Source organism: Dipodomys spectabilis, unplaced genomic scaffold (genome assembly GCF_019054845.1).
Source record: "Dipodomys spectabilis isolate Male_0828 unplaced genomic scaffold, ASM1905484v1 ptg000054l, whole genome shotgun sequence".
Lineage (NCBI taxonomy): Eukaryota > Metazoa > Chordata > Mammalia > Rodentia > Heteromyidae > Dipodomys > Dipodomys spectabilis.
In genome coordinates, this window is record NW_024870731.1 from 19,623,900 (window position 1) to 19,641,475 (window position 17,576).

General features: G+C 36.1%; 1 protein-coding gene across 2 annotated transcripts in view; it reads right to left on the reverse strand.

Annotated features, from left to right (window-relative positions):
- The window catches only part of Slc4a7 (solute carrier family 4 member 7), a 91,547-nt gene that overhangs the window by 38,577 nt on the left and 35,394 nt on the right, over positions 1-17,576 (reverse strand). Inside the window, exons 3-6 of one of the 2 annotated variants that reach the window (XM_042680291.1) lie at positions 14,328-14,474; positions 10,998-11,136; positions 10,360-10,520; positions 7,946-8,095 (exon numbers count right to left, since the gene is read on the reverse strand). In XM_042680291.1, coding sequence (XP_042536225.1) covers positions 7,946-8,095; positions 10,360-10,520; positions 10,998-11,136; positions 14,328-14,474 — 597 coding nt within the window. Of the gene's footprint in view, positions 1-7,906; positions 8,096-10,359; positions 10,521-10,997; positions 11,137-14,327; positions 14,475-17,576 lie in introns of both variants that reach the window. The other variant, XM_042680290.1, reaches the window with a different exon arrangement.

Below are 17,576 nucleotides of genomic sequence, written 5' to 3' on the forward strand. Positions count from 1 at the left end.
CTTTAACACACATATGAATTACACTGAATTCAGTAATTACATATCAACTAAATGTAGGATGAATTTATGATAATATAATCATAAGTGTCTTGAAGAACTTTCATTTTCCTTTGGTAGTATTTGTCCATAATGCCTATTACTACTTATACCCCTAAAAACTAAAAAAACTGTAACGTAATTGTAAAAGTTATTTTTGGGGTGTGTGGGTGTGTGGGTGTGTGCGTGCACACGTGTGCACGCACACACGTGCACACACTCACTCCAGTCCTGGGACTTGAACTCAGGGACAAGCACTGTCCCTTAGCTTCTCTGTTCAAGGCTAGAGCTCTACCACTTGAGCCACAGCTCCATTTCTGGCTTTTTGGTGGTTAACTGGAGCTAAAGGCTCAAACTTTCCTGCCCAGACTGGCTTTGAATCTTGATCTTTAGCTCTCAGTCTCCTGAGTAGAGCTGTACAGCTATAGTGTCCCACTTTTAGCCATGCAATGAAGTAGTTCACTCAGCTTCTATGAATAATTGCTGTGTGGATTACAAATGTGAATATGTTCATGTATATTCAATTCAGTTGAATAGTAACATTTCACAATAAAATAACCTAAAACTCCAGAGTTAGCATATGACCCACAGTAGCTACTACAAATTCTGTAAAATGTTTAAATCTCAAAATTTTAGAAGTACTAACACACAGTTCTAGCAAGATGTTCTACTCTAAGAATATAAACTAATATTTAAAACACAGTATCATAAGGAAAATGGCACTGACACATACTACCATCTAGTGATTCACAGGACTCCAATGAAGTTAGTTACTGTGGTTACACCTTATAATCTCATTATAATGCCATCAAGCCCCAGAATGTCATATTTGATACATCTAATAGTAACTTTTGCACATTGAGTAAGCATGAATAAGTTATTAAGAGCCCTCCTTTTCTACTTTTGTCCCTAAAATTCAGGAATAACGTGTGTTCCTTACATGAAGAAGCATGAATGGGTATCATGGATAGGTTTCCACCCATCGTCACACTAAACAGAGAGGCCCTGGTGGCAACTGCAAACTGCATGGTATACAATTCTGTTAAAATGTGTTCAACTGGTGGATATGTGATGGGATGTATTAGATATAGTTGTCTAGAATAACCCAGCTACCAGATATGAAAGAAACAATGAAATGAGGATAAGGCTATGAGGGAAACTAATACATGTTAAGAATGGGAAGAAGAAACAAAATGAAAATAATGACTGTGCTACAGTGACTTATTTAGGTAATTTGATTATACCCTGTTACTTTCCAAAACTAGCATGGCCCATGACTGTGAGTGTTCCAACATCATCCTGTCTACTCCTTTCAATTCCCCTCTTAAAGTTGTTTATGTAGCCAGCAAAGCAAATATTCCTGATCCTGTAACCAAGTCCTAAGTAACCTAGAACTAAAAAGACATGCTATTGTATATAAAAATAAAACCAAGAAGATTTAAAAATATACTCTGAAGCAAGATGTGATGGTGGATACCTGTAATCCTAGCACTCAAAAATCTGAGGCAGGGGGGCTGGGAAGGTGGCTCCGTGGTAGAGCGCTTGCCTTGCATGCATGAGAACCTGGGTTCGATTCCTCAGCACCACATAAACAAAAAGAAAAAAGCCAGAAGTGGCTCAAGTGGAAGAGCGCTAGCCTTGAGCTGAAGAGCTGAGGGACAATGCCCAGGCCCAGAGTTCAGGCCCCACGACTGGACCCAAAAAAAAAAAAAAATTTTTTTTAAATAAAAAATAAAAAAAATCTGAGGCAGGATAATCACAAGCTCAAGACCAATCTGCCACACTTAGGTGAGATAATGAATTAATGAATGAATGAATGCTGTTTAACATCCTACCAAGCACAAGGCTATGAAACAGCCTTCTCTCACGAATGATTATACTTCAAAGAATAGGAAAATACTACTTTCTATTTTAGTGTGTAAATGCACAACTTCACAGACCCAAGTCCATGATAGCAGCCTCTCCAAATGTGCAAGTCACTTGCCTCCCTCCTCAAGGTTGTATCAGGCTGCAAGGTAATTTCCTTAGACTTCCTAAGTATTTTAAGCATCAAAAGTAATTTAAAAGACTACAAAAGGAAATGTACTTATTACCTGACTCATGTTATTGTAATCCCTCCATCACCTTTATAATAACAATAAAGTAAATTATTTTTTTTTTTTGGTTGGTCGTGGGACTTGAACTCTGGGTCTGGGCACTGTTCCTCAGCTCTTCAGCTCAAGGCTAGTGCTCTACCACTTGAGCCACAGTGGCACTTCTGGCTTTTTCTGTTTATGTGGTGCTGAGGGTGGTTTCGTGTATGCTAGGCAAGCGCTCTATCACTGAGCCACAATCCCAGGCCCTAAATAAGTTAATTTTATCCAAGGAAATGAAAAAAAAAAAAAAAAAAAAACTTGATACTGCTGATTATTTCTGAGCAGTTACTTGCAGAGTTTTCTTTTCTTTACAAATTTGATGCATTTGCAAAATTATTATACTACCAAGCTGGAAATATTAGAAAATCAGCAAAGTACCTGTAACATTGTGCCTGGAACTAGAAAACAAGTAAAGCTATCACTACAATCATAATATATGATCCAGAGAAAGTTAACTTTTCTTTGCTTTTGAATGAACATAGATAGATTTATCTAACTTACACAGATTTGTAAATACAATAAACACATCATTTAATAACTAAGCTGCCACTGATGTATAAGATAATATACTGAGAGAAATGTTAAATCGTGACTAAAACCACTAGTTAGCATTAGTACACATTATACTGATAGGCTGTAATACAGGCTAAAAGTACAAGTCACTGAATAATCCTTTCTTTATACAAATTAGGTAGTAAGATAGACATATAAATGTTCGTATCATCAATGTATAAGGGAGAGAGCCACAATTACTACAATTTATAGCCCTTAAATGAAGAAACCTTTCCACACTAGGAAATGATTTTTGCGTCTACAATAGAAAATTTACTGTAGGAATTCTGGTAGTGGAAAAGTTCAAAGAAAATGTGGGTGAAAAGACTAGTAGGGCAATAAATAAAGAGCAATTAATGCCTATCCCAAAGTATACTGTTAGCCTTAATAATTCCAGGTAGATGATCAAAACAAAAAACAAAAAAACAGAAAAAGAATGTTTTCCTCTATCAGGAAGGCTTAAAATGTACTGCATTCTTAGAGAAAAAAAGAAGCAAACAGACAAAATGCACATCACCTATCTTTATATACATACATGTATTCATATTATGAGTGAAGTTCCCAAGAAAAGCCACTATTTTAAAAAAGAAAAAAATCATAGCAATTAAAGCAGTATAAAAATTTGTTTTGTGAACTATTCAAACCTTCTAAAGTTCCAGTGAAATTTTTTGAAAGGGATTATATATGTCTTCTTTGTAGTCTTAAATTTAAAATGACTTGTTCAATACATATATAGGGGGAAAAAAACATGCAAAAGTCAAAATAAATTATAAGCATTATCTACATATGCTGCTCGGGTTATGTGCTGAAAGGCATTCCAAGAGCAAGTGGCCAAAGGCAGAAAGCACCACACGTGGAGGGTTGGACAGTTGCCTGGTATTAGGTCAACATTTTCCTCTTTCTTCTGCTCCTGGCCTTTCAGGGCTTCTACGTCTTCCTCAGGCGGATGAATGACTACCGTGGGAATATCATCACTGGCAGGTGACACTAGTAGTTCTGGGGGCTGAAGCTGACTCTGCGGGGAACTTCTGGAGTTCAGGCGACTGATGCTAGGGCTGGAAGGAGGGCTGTGCTGAGGGGTGGGTACTGGGGTTGTACACCTCGAGCCTGCAGGGGTTCCAGCTCTTGAAGAAGGAAGAAGATGACTGAGAAGAAGAGATAGAGGCGATTCTCCTCTCAATGAAAGGTTTGAGGCAGAGAGACCCGTTCGTAAAGAGTGGCGGGAGGCTGAAAGGCCTTCCCCTGAGATAAAACAAATAAATGAAAAATGATGAAGTTCACTGCAAAAGTGAAAGAGACATACATACACACACACACACACACACACACACACACACAAATCACTCAACTATAAATCACAAGTTTTAAGGCCCACAATTTCAAATTCATGCGGTGAAGATGTTAACAGAATTTTTAAATGTTAGAAGGTTACTGCAAAGTTATATAAACTGTAATTCTTCCCTGAATGAATAAAAAAATGAATAATAAAAAAACACCAAGCCAGGTATGATGAAACATGATTGTAATCAAAATTAGGTAGAAAATAGAGGTAGGAGGTTAACAAATTGAGACCAGCCCAGGCAAAAATGTGAGATGCTCTAACTGAAAAACGAAGGCAAAAGAGTTGGAGATATGGCTCAAATGATCAAGTGCTTGTGCCTAACAAGCTAAAGGCCCTGAGTTCAAACCACAGTATTGACAAAATAATAAAATTAAAATCAGATGGCAGGCGACTATCTGTATTCTGCTAGAAATTAGAACGACCAATTCTGTAGCATTTTTACAAAGACCAAAATCAATATAAAGTTACTGCTAAATAAATTCAAACAACATAAAATAATGTTAAGAAGTAGAAAGAACCCTAAGCAAATTTACCAGTACTGAGTTTATACTGAATATAATTTTCTTACATTGTACCAAACTGCTACAAGTAATTACCTCTCATAAGAAAAATCCATATTATCATTATCTAAGAATTTCTAGCTTAAAGCTGGTATTAAAATTTAATAATATTGGAAATGGCACTGTGGCTCCAAGTGGTAGAACTCTAGTCTTAAGCAAAAAGAGCTCAGGGACAGCACTCAGGCCCTGAGCTTCAAGCCCAACAACGGACTATATATATATATATGTATGTATGTATATAATTAATAGGGTTGAGTGGGTTCTCAAAGTTAAATTACAGGAATTTTTATAAAGAGGATTACAATGTCAATTTTGAAAAATATACAGACCTCTGATGGTACTCATTAGTAAATGACCTAGCCAAAAATGGTCGTACATGCCTGTAATTCCAACATTTGGGAGGCTCTCAAGGACTGAAAGTTTGAAAGAGCCTAATGTATATAAAAAGCTTCAGGCCAGCCGGGCGCTAGTGGCTCACGCCTGTAATCCTAGCTACTCAGGAGGCTGAGATCTGAGGATCACGGTTCACAGCCAGCCTGGGCAGGGACTATGAGACTCCTATCTCCAATAAATCACCAGAAAACCGGAAGTGGCGCTGTAGCTCAAGTGGTAGAGCGCTCGCCTTGAGCTGAAGAGCTGAGGGACAGTGCCCAGGCCCAGAGTTAAAGCCTCACGACTGACCAAAAAAAAAAAAAAGCTTCAGGCCAATCGGTTATATAGCCAGACGTTGTCTCAATAATGAACAGAATAATAAGAATAAACTGGGCATTAGTAGCCCACACCTGAAATCCTAGCTACTCAGGAGGCTGAGATCTGAGGATTGCTGTTTGAAGCCAGGCCACACAGGAAAATTTTCAAGATTCTTAGCTCCAATTAACCACCAGAAAGCTAGAAGTAGAGCTGTGGCTCAATTGGTAGGACTAACTACCCTTGAGCAAAAAAGCTCAGGGACAGTTCCTAGTCTAGAATTCAAGCCCTAGTACTGGAATAATAATAATAGTAATAATATTATGCCTATCTCACATCTATAATACAAGGTACCCAGAAGGCTGAGGTCTAATGGATGGGGTTCAAAGCCAGCCCAGAAAGAATCGTCCAACAGCAAAACAACAAAAACAGAGATGGTGTTCTACAAGTGGTAGAACACCATCAAAACAAAATGAGCAAGTGTCAGTCTCTGAGCTTAAACCTCAACACCAGCAATATTATTATTATTATTAATAATAAATCTTAAAAGTATACTTCTCATATACTTTTTTGATGTTTTCTAAACCATCAAATCCTTTTAAGTAAATACAAACCTCTGAATAAGCTAGGTAAAAAAGCATTTCACACATAAGAGCAAAACAACTAAATTTAGCAGGTTTTAAAAGTCATGCATACTTTGACACACACCACTCAATTTCATTATTAAGTTTCATTATTAAGGAATAATATTGTCTTTTCAGGTAAAACATGAGAAACACAAGAAATATTCAAAGCAACATGTTCAAAAGATCCTAGAAATATTAAAAATATGAACCTTTAAACCATAATCATCATTTACTTAAAAAACTAATTACATGCAGAAAACTTATTAAATTGCAACTATAATACAACAAAACAAAATGATATCAACTATATTGCTCAAGTGGCAGAGTGCTTGCCTAGCAAGAGCAGGGTCCTCGGTCAAAATCCCCAATACTGGGGAAAAAAAAAAGAAAAGAAAAGAATCATGATTAAAGAGAAATTGAAGAATTTTAATAATGGTTTAACATGGTTCCTCTGGGTAATTCCTTTTACCAAGGGGAAAATATAAAGTAAATCAAAGATGAAAAAGAAAGTTAAATTGTGTCATTGAAACTGGCTTTTAAATTAAATTTAGATGCACAGAGACTTTTATTCTTCAGATTCCTTAAATATACCAATTTACAATTTTAAAGCTATTTTATAAAAAGACTTTCAAGATCAAGTGGTCAAAGTAAGTATGTTACACTGAGCTGCAAATGATTACTGTCAACTTTGATTACATTAAATCCTATCCATCTATGGCTATTTGATTATACAATACTTAAAAGACATTCAACTGTTTTGGGATCAGAGAAGAACAGAAAGAAGCCTTGCCCCATACTATACTTATCACTGAAATATGATTGGTAACAGTGGTGACCGGAGGCAACAGTGACCTCCTAAGCTACTCTAATGCTCTGCACCTGCATTTTCCAGGTTCCCTATCAACATAGCACTCCTTGGGAGCCAGAGAATCCAGTGATATATTCCTCTGTGTTAGACCCAAGTGTACAAGCCCTGAGAAATTAATAGAGGTATATGGCTATAAAAACAATCTTCTCAAGTCCCATATACCCTGCCACCAACTCATACTCATGAGAACAGCGAAGAGCTAGAGTCAGTGACTTTGGAGTCTGAGTCATTTTCAATCAGCTGAAAAAGACATTACTTTGGTGTAAGATAGACCATTTCATAAAAACCTTTCATAAATTTATGTAAAAAGAAATAAAACTGACAGATTTATGTGGCTTACACCTGTAATTCTATCTATTCAGGAGGCTGAGGTCCAAGGATCAAAGCCAGCCCAAGCAGAAAAGGCCCTTAAGATTCATCTCCACCAGAAAGCCAGAGGTAGAGCTACGGCTCAAGTGGTAGAGTAGTAGCTTGAAGCAAAAAAAACTCAGGGACAGTGCCCAGGCTCTGATTTCAAGCCTCAGGACTGACACATACAAAAAAAAAAAAGAAGAAGAAGAAGAAGAAAAGGCAATAAAATCACAAAATGAACCCCAAAATATCCTTTCTATGCCTGAGAAATACACTAGATTCAAACCTAAGATTTATTATTTTTAATGTGTATTTTTATGTAATTGATCCCAAACCCCAAGTAAATCCAAAAACAAATAACCCTGAATAGACACAAAAATTCAGAAGTACAAGACAGTGACTATGTTTAACTGTTACTTAGAAACTACTTTGTGCCATTTTTAGTAACAGCAGATGCTTTTCTTCAGTGATTTCTATACATAATGTTTAATGGAAAATTACCTTATGCCTATCTGTAATCCCAGAACTTAGCAGTATGAGTTCTAGAACAGTCTGAGCTACAGAGTAAGATCATGTCTCAAAAACAGAAAAATAAACTAACAAAGATACAAATATTTCAGAAATAACATTCTTAAAACAGAAGGTCAGAATGACCCAGAATATCTTTCTTTCCTCAAATATTGGTGGCAACACACTGCAATGTTGTTAGAAGAATGTTAGCAGAAACTAGACGCCACAACTTATCTCACCATTCCTTTCAAGCAAGTGAGGGTCAGAATGTTTCTTGCCTATATCTGCAAAAGATCGAACAAGAGGAATTCGACTGGTGAATCTTTTCTCGTTTTGGTGGTGATGTCTCTTCAGGAGAGCTTCTCTAACATTCTCTCTTATGGTCTCATCTAACTGGCCAGAGGCTATCATGTTGTCCAATACCATATCTAATCAAAAGAAAAAATAATTTATTGTTAATAAGCATAGAAGTAACTGAACAATTCTGATGAAAACCTTGACAAAAATAGATCATTAGCTCTAGAAGTAATATATTCTCCAAATATTGAATGGCATGCATAAATACTATCTATCCAAGAAAAATAAGACTAATAAATATCATATTAATGAAGCTGTGATTATATATTAATGGCTTCTTACAGTTAAAAATATGGGAGCAATAAATTTTACTAGCTAAAAATTCAAAATTATGGGCTTCCTAGGTTGTACAGTTGTAGTAGATGAATACCAGAAACCATGTATTCAGTCATTAGCTCGTTAATGATCGCTTATTATGTGCTAGGAATGAGGCAGTTAAAGTACAAAAGTTTATTCTCTTCTAGAGTTGGAAAAAAAAAAGAGCAAATAGATAAAACATTATAAAGTTCTACAAAAAGCAATGCATAGGGGCTGGGAAGGTGGCTCAGTGGTAGACTGCTTGCCTTGAATGCATGAGGTCCTAGGTTCAATTCCTCAGCACCACATAAGCAGAAAAAGTCAGAAGTGGCGCAGTGGCTCCAGTGGTAGAGTGCTCACCTTGAGCTGAAGAGCTGAGGGACAGCGCCCAGGCACAGAGTTCAAGCCCCACGACTGACCAAAAAAAAAAAAGCAATGCATAGCCGGGCATCAGTGGCTCACACCTGTAATCCTACCTACTCAGGAGGCTAAGATCTGAGGATAGTGGTTCAAAGCCAGCCCAGGCAGGAAAGTCCGTGAGACTCATCTCCAATTAACCACTAGAATACCAGAAGTGGCGCTGTGGCTCAATTTGGTAGAACACTGGCCTTGAGCTGAAGAGCTGAGGGGAAGCACACAGGCCCAGAGTTCAAGCCCCACAACCGACCAAAAAAAGAAGCAATGCATTAGATTGTAACAGAAATGGAGGAAATGAAAATAAATGCTCTTATCATTGTGTACATACCATACATGTACAGACAGGTACTGGTGGCTCATACCACCCAAGCATAAAAGACCCTGATCCTGGTGAAACCCCGGACCTTGCAGTCTACCAATTGAACAATATAATATCCTCAGCCCTTTTAGAATTTGTTTGAAGGATAATTTTCACAACTATGATAGATTACTCTGAAAGAAAACGAAAAGAACCAACCTAATAGGCAAACTAAAATAGTAAGGCAAAAACGACAGTTTAATAGAGAAAGAATACCAAACCACACATCATTTACGAAAAGCACTATATTGTTTTGCATGAAAACTAGAGCCCAAGTAAGGTTCATGTCTGCCTTCAATACTCCTAATTCAAATTTTCAGTCACTTTTGTGAAGAAAGAAACTAAAAATTTAAAGATTTGCAATATAGTCAATTCTAACAATCACATAAAATTCAAAGGTTTCTAGCCTGGGATGAAGAAAGAGGGAGATTGGGAGAAAAAAAGAAAGCCAACATGTTAAACTCATGCTTTTGGATTAAGCAATTTTAGTGGTCTAATCCAAATAACCCTCCTCAAGTCTCTCTCCTTCATTTCTATTGCTATAACTGACCACAGATCAGGTCATCTTCATTTCTTGTTTATACTATTCCCAAGACTATTTTAAATCCAAAGCCACCCTAACATTCAATGGCAAAATAGTCCTCATGAAGTATACCTCAAGATGATTACTCACTAAATTAAAAACAAATAATCCTGCCATCTACCAAATAAAATTATTCAATATTACTCACAATCTCTCTTTTCTTATTTTCCAGCACACCTCACACTGCTACTCAAGAAGTCTGTATACTCCCATGGAACTGAATGTCCTGAGAGTCACCTGTCATTTTCTAGACTTTCCTTCTCACTGTGCCTCTCCTTAGAACACCTTTTTTTCTCTTGTACTGCATGCTGCCTTTTATTTACCTTGTGCTCAGATTTTATGAATAAGCTGTACAATTAATTGTCTATGGACCTTCACTAGGCACCACGGTCCAAAAATCAAAGAAACAAAAAACTCTGTTCCCTAAAGTTCCAGTGAACCATCTCTTATTCCAAAGAACCATAGTTGCTTATGGTACCAGTCTCTTTTTTATATTATTTCTAAATATTGGTAAGCGTCTACATTCTAGTCTCAAAGCTCCATCACAGGCAAAAATCCTATGTCTGTCCTCACTCTGCACCTGCAATGAACACAGATGTCACACAATGTCAAAAGAGCACTTTATTTCTTTAACTATCTCTAAAATCTTGGTAAAGCTTGCATGTAAAAATTTATTATACCTGCTATTTCATCTAGAGTGCTCGCTCTCATGTCCAGCATGACTGTGCCATTTAGGATGCAACTCCGTAGTTCAAAAAGACTGTGCAAAGAAAGAGTTGCCACATAAGGTTTACTCCACCGGTCACCACCATCTTCTACATCCTCTTCAAACTTCAGCCATCTAAATAAACACAGAAAACATTTTATAAATAATATTCCAACTACTCCCTTTAACATAACAAGCATAAGTTACTTAAAAAGAAATAAAAACTCACCAGCATAACCAAGCATAACTTATTTAAAAATAAATACAAAGTCACAAATTTGTTAAGACAGGTTGTAAACCTACTTCCACAAACTAGGCCAATGCTCTACACTTATTTTAAGCTAGTAGAGTGAGCATATAAAAACAGAATTATACTGCTTTATAGTTTCTACAATAATGTACTTCCTCTTATTCATATTAAGTAAAAGCATTTAAGTTAACAGGACAAATCTGGGAACTGATAGAAAAAGATAAAATTTCTAGGCAATGACAAGGAAATTCTTCAGTTTTAAAAACAGGTATATCTCATACTTTCAATTTAATATTCTCATCACCAGCATAAACAAGGAAAGCCAACTTCAAGTAGGTACAAATGTCAGCATAATTAATTACCTGGCAGTTTCTTTCCATTCATATTCTTCTCCATCTCTGTAACACAATTCATCCATTTCCGTGAATAGATCATGGGGAATGTGTTCCTCGTCGTCATCCTCAGTACCAAGAATAAACTGAACTCTCTGGGATGGTGTGTCTGAACAATATGAAATTTAAATAAACTCTTAGATTTTCTTTACCTGATTGCAAGATAAAGGCAGTTCTGAAAATAAAACATTTGTTATAAGGAAATACATTTTACCAAAACTTCAGTTTTTAAAATATTGTAATCTTGGGGCTGGGAAGGTGGCTCAGTGGTAGAAGCGCTTGCCTTGCATGCCTGAGGCCCTGTGTTCGATTCCCCAGCACCACATAAGCAAAAAGAAAAAAGCCGGAAGTGGAGCTGTGGCTCAAGTGGTAGAGCGCTAGCCTTGAGCTGAAGAGCTGAGAGACAGCGCCCAGGCCCAGAGTTCAGGCCTCAGGACCGGACCCAAAAAAAAAAAAAATAAATAAAATAACATATTGTAATCTGGAAGAAAAATCAGGCCCAGCAATAAAGACAGAAAACAAAATTTGTTGCCCTAAAATTTTAAATCATATTGAAATAACATCTCACCATTTATAGAGGCCAACAAACAGAATATGAGAAGAGAATAAATGAGCGATGAGAAGGAATGACCGAAGGAAAGGGCAGATCTAAGCAAATTACACAAAAATAGAAAGGCAAGATGGGGGAACGGCTAAATGATACTTAAATTATTCTTAACTTTCTGATAGTCTACTTAGATTATACTGACAGTAGGACTAAGTGATTGTCTCACTCAGTGTACAGTCCAGACTGGCCTGGAATTCATGATCCCTCTACTTTGTGCAGCCTTCTCAAACAGCCACTGTACACTGCTAAGCTAATTAATTACTGATCTTTCTAAAAGCCCACATTTTGGTCTGACAGACATGTTACTGTGTTTTTGGTATGACACAATTTTGTTTGATTTTTGACTCATTTTCCTTGAGTTAAATTTTCTCTACTTTACTCCGTTTTCTTAAATTGGAAGCTTAAATCACTGATTCTCAACCTTACTTTTCTAATACAACTTTTTCTCATCCTTTTGCACACTACAAATGAAACAGTGTCATTTTGCAAGACTACCTCCATTACTTGCCTATACTGTGTTTTTATTTTCAATGAGTTCAACATACTTTCTAACTGCTGTCATGATTGTTTCTTTAACCTGTGATTATTGAGATCCTGCTATACTATTTGGGTTCCCCTCTTTAGGTTATAGCCTAAATCAGATTCTGGACAGTAAGGTCATAAGATTTATTTTACTTCCAAGCTGCCTGCAGTCCATCCAACATGTGTAACTATTGTCTCACAGATAATAGTTTTCCAAGTATTTTTTTTTTTAATGGAGGGCAGTTCCAAACCTCAGTTATAATATAAATATATCCGGGGCTCTCATGTACAACCTTGAGACTGTAGTTAATAACAATGGATTATATACTTAAAATGTGTTTAGTAATTACATCTTAAGTGTTTCTGCCACATACAAAACAAAACATCTGGTAAGACAAGTGTATTAATTAACTTTATAATGAGTAGTCATTTTACAATGTAGCATACCCTAAGTATATACTTCTTATTTATCAATTGTACCTCAGAAAAGCTGAAATTTGTGGTGATGTAGAACCAGAGGAAAAATAGAAAAATTAGTAAGGAAAATAAATGGAAGGGAAAATTGAATTCCTGTTTGCCACCTCATCTTGAAGCATGATCTCTTCTTTAGAAAAAAGAGGAAGTAGTAAGAGACACCATTCATTGCACTTTCTATGTCACAAGTTCATAGCTAATTAAGGCCAAATTAAATCCACTTCAGGAACACAGATCCTTTTTAGGTTTATTCCATTTAAAAAGTCAAATATTTTGAACATTATTTTTAAATCATTATATTATGTCAGAAATATACTCACTTCCACAAACACTCTTCTAGTTTCCTAAACAGTTTCATCTATAAAAATATTATGTACCATTAGAAAATAAAAGTCAAGTATGGTGGTTCACATCTGTAATTCCAGCTACCTTGGAGGTAAATGAGCAAGAGGATCATGGTTTGAGTACAAGCTGGGGCAAAGTTAATGAGGACCCATCTTAACCAACAGCTGGTTAACATGATACCCCAGCATCATGGGAAGTATTCATAGGAGGATAGCTGCAATCCAGGCCAACATGAGAAAAAACTAGACTCTAAACCCAAACTAACTGAAGCAAAAAGTGCTAGGGTCCAGATCAAGTGGTAAGATTGCTTAACTGGCAGGTTTAAGGCCCTAGGTTTTAACTCCAGCACTGCAACAATAATTAATTTTAAATTTTAAAAAAAGCATTTTCTCTTTATCTTCTCTCTATATAGAAATGCCTGCTTTTTCTTTCTAATTTTTACTGTCACTCGTCTATTTCTAGGTTTAGATAATGAGGTAATGAGGATTAAACATTGGGTCTCACACTTGCTAGATAAAGTGTTATGCCTCAAAAGGTTAAGATCCACCTCAAAAATAACCAGAGCAGAAAAGGTCGTAAGGGTGTAGTCCTGAATTCAAACATTAGTACTCACCACCCCTCTCCCCCAAAGAACAAAAGCATTCAAGCCTTCCAGGAATATTAGTATTATTCACATGCTTCTTTAACACGTAAGTAATAAGAAATATAACTGAGGGGCTGGGAAGGTGGCTCAGTGGTAGAGCACTTGCCTTGCATGCATGAGGCCCTGGGTTCCATTCCTCAGCACCACATAAGCAAAAAGAAAAAAGCCGGAAGTGGCGCTGTGGCTCAAGTGGTAGAGCACTAGCCTTGAGCTGAAGAGCTGAGGGACAGAGTTCAGGCCCCACGAACGGACCCCAAAAAAAAAAAAAAAAAAAAAAATATATATATATATATATATATATATATAACTGAAACTTTCAGAGATAAAAATCCTAAAAACCTTAAAGTTCAATAACAAAAACCAACTTTTAACAATGCTAAAGCCTGAATGTAATGAAGGATTTTTTTCCCCCACATATACCAAGAAGATCTTAATCTAGTTACCAAATGTTTTTCTTCTTAGAAAAAAATTTTTAGTGTATGCCTACAATGCCAGCATTTGGGAGGCTGAAGTGGGAGGATTTTGGTTCAAAGGTAGCCTGGTTCTACAGCAAGATTCAACCTCAAAAAAAAAAAAAAAGGAAGAAAAAAATGACTTTAATTGGTATACCCCAGTGTACATAATGTGCACAAATTACTACAGATTTACAATTTCATAAATATTAGAAAAATTTTAACCTGTTATCAAAAGAGCAATTATTTTCTCTCACCATAAGAAGGAGATTCTCGCCCATCTTCTCTATCTGATTCTTTATCTTTTCTTTTCCGGTGATGATGCCTATGTCCCCGATGCCTGTGGCGCCGACGACTCTCTTTACTAAAGGGTACATGAACACCAATGTACACAGCTCGATGACCTATTAAAAATATAAGAATGGTTTTCCAAGAGGGAAAAAAAAAACCCTATGAAACATGAATGGTTTTCCAAGAAGGAAAAGCAGTGTTCTGAAATATAGCAAAATTTACTCTAACAAAATTATATATTAGTTCATGTAATTAACAATGGTGAACTCTAGTTTCTTATTTTACAGAGCCCTATACAGAGTTGGAGATGTGGTTCAGTGGTAGAGTATTTGCCTAGTATGTGTGAGGCCCTGGCTTCAATCCTCTGTACCACAGTGGTTATGCCGAGGTATCATATCATAACTGTTGATTATGATTATTAGATTACTGATATAAGTATTAGATTACCGATACTAGTTACTGATGTAAGTATTTGTATTTACTTCTAAAACACATTTTGAGCCAGGTGGTAGTGGCTCAGCTGAGAGCTGCGAATCATGGTTCCAAGCCAGCAGCCAGGAAGGAAATTCTGTTAGACTCTTATCTCCAATTAATCACCAGAAAACCAGAAGCTCAAAGTGGTACGGCGCTAACCTTGAACAAAAATGCTCAGGGACAATGCCCAGGCTCTGAATTCAAGCTCCACAACTGACAATAAATGAATGAATGAATGAATGAATGACATTTTGAAAAGAAAGACCCATTTAAAAACAATACTATACAGATATAACTTTATTTCATCTACATATTGGCCAATGCTAGTTACTAGACACCCAAAAGACATGCTTTAATGTCGACTGGCTACTTCACTTTATGTATGCCACATAATAATATATGTTTACTTACCATTTTTTTGAGTTTGAGTTTTTAGAACAAGGTCTAAACTATAAGGGTATTAAATGGGAATGATTCAAATATGCCAATTAGAAGGTAGAGAATTCAGAGTAGATAAAAAGGAATGCAGTAAGTATTGTATACTTTTAGAATAGACTTCTGGTATTACATTATCTTGACTGTATCTGCATAACAGCAACTGAAAATAGCAAAGGCATTTTAAATGAAAATGCATTTAAATGAAATGCCCATTTAAATGAAAATGCATCATGGAACTAGTTAGCAGTACTATGTCAACTACAGAGAAAAGAGAACTTGATTTCCTTAAGTGGTTTAAAATGCATCTCCTAATTGAGTTGTACTTAATAGAGATATATTACAAGTTCGATATATACAATACAAAATATATGCTACCAAATGTGTTTTTTGCCTTTATATACAAAATAAAAAGGCAATGTGAAGTTAATGATCCTTTTTTTCCTGTCTAATTTACTAAGACAGTCAGAAAAAAATACTTGCAGAAGCTCTTCCAGGCTGGCTTGGAATTCACAATCCTCTGCTTGCTGGGATTACATAAGCACACACTACTACATCTGGCCTCTTTAGAAGGGATTGGAAACTACATTCATCAGCATCATTCCCTGACTTCATCCGAAAACTTGTTGAGTCACTAAAAATCTCATTGTAGCTCCTAAGTCAATACTCAACACTCCTAAAGATTTTAAGGTCATCAGAAACTTGCAGAGAAGCAGAATTTTTTAGTTGCCTGTAGCTCATATTCCAGTTTAGAGGAAACAAGAAGTTACTGATGTCTTTTGGTCTCAAGTAGCTAATATATAAATATAGTAAATAAACAACTTTTAAAAGAGGTCTAGACTTATGGAAACTCACTTAACTAAAATTATTTGTTTAAATGTTTCCAACTACCTAGTACCCTCCCTAGCAAATATCAAGTGATTCATTAGGAAAAAATTTCACTAGAAAATCCAAGGATAAAAATGAATTGTACAGGGTTTCTTTGTGGGATAACAAAAATGTTTCTAAAATTAAGAGTACTGCTGGCCTCCTAACAGAATGTAGGTAAGCAATGTGTGCACTCTTTAAAATGGTGAATTATATTTCAATAAAGAGAACTATAATAAAACTCAAGTGATTTCACAACTTTCAGCACATCAAGAAAAGAAGAAATAAAGGGTCAAAATACTGAATTGTAAAGCTGTTACTCCAATTAGCACTAATGGGTCTTGGCACACAAGCCTCAATGAACGAAGACAAAAATAAATTTAATGCACTTGCATTTCAAAAAGGCTATATGTAGGAATATACTAGAATCCAAAGAACAGGGGAACAAGGCTTGTTTTCTCTGCTCTTATTTATTATGTCTTTATTATCCTTTATTATAACAGTCCTTTTTTCTAGAAGACCTAGTAAGCTCAGACTTAAAAAAGATTTTTAAAGTCAGTTAAAAAAATTTCAGCATCTGGGGCTGGGAAGGTGGCTCAGTGATAGAGCGCTTGCCTTGTGTGCCCCCGGGTTCCATTCCTCAGCACCACATACACAAAAAAAGCCAGAAGTGATGCTGTAGCTCAAGTGGTAGAATGCTCACCTTTGAGCTGAAGAGCTGAGGGCCAGCACCCAGGCCCAGAGTTCAAGCCCCATGACTAACAAAAAATAAAATAAAATAAAATTCATCATCTACATGAGAACTCCTATGTTCCCTCTATCTCCTTAAAAGCAACAAAGTAACAGCTTCCTATAGGTTTAGTTCTCACAGATGTTAATACAAGATGTGTTCCTAGAAAGACCTAAAAACGTCTATCAAAAACTTTGCCATCAACAACCACACCTCACAAAAGTGCTCAATATTAATCAATATTACATATTGCTACTCTATAGTATTATGTCACATCCACAGAGCCACATGTGAAGATGGGCACATTGTGTCTACTGTGTGTCCTGAACACTCAAGACAGATCAAAACAGACCTTCACTCAAGTTATCTTTCCACTACTCTTTAAGTGTCATGAAAAAACAAGCAAAGAATAAGAAACTTATGGATTAGAGGGGAACAGAAGATAAGATATAAATGTACTCTCAGAACTTGAACTGGGAAGTCCAGTTGTGTCTCAAGTAGTACAGTGTCAGTAGTATAGTGTCATCTTAAGCAAAAAAATGAACAGTACCAGAACCCAGAGTTCAAGCCACACTAAAAGCAAAATACATACTAACATACTTACTTACCTTAAAAAAAAAAGAAAAAGAAAAGCCACTTCTGAATTCCAAACAAAATTAGCAACTTAGTAAAACAATTAACCAACTGATAATTAATGTTAATTTCTGTA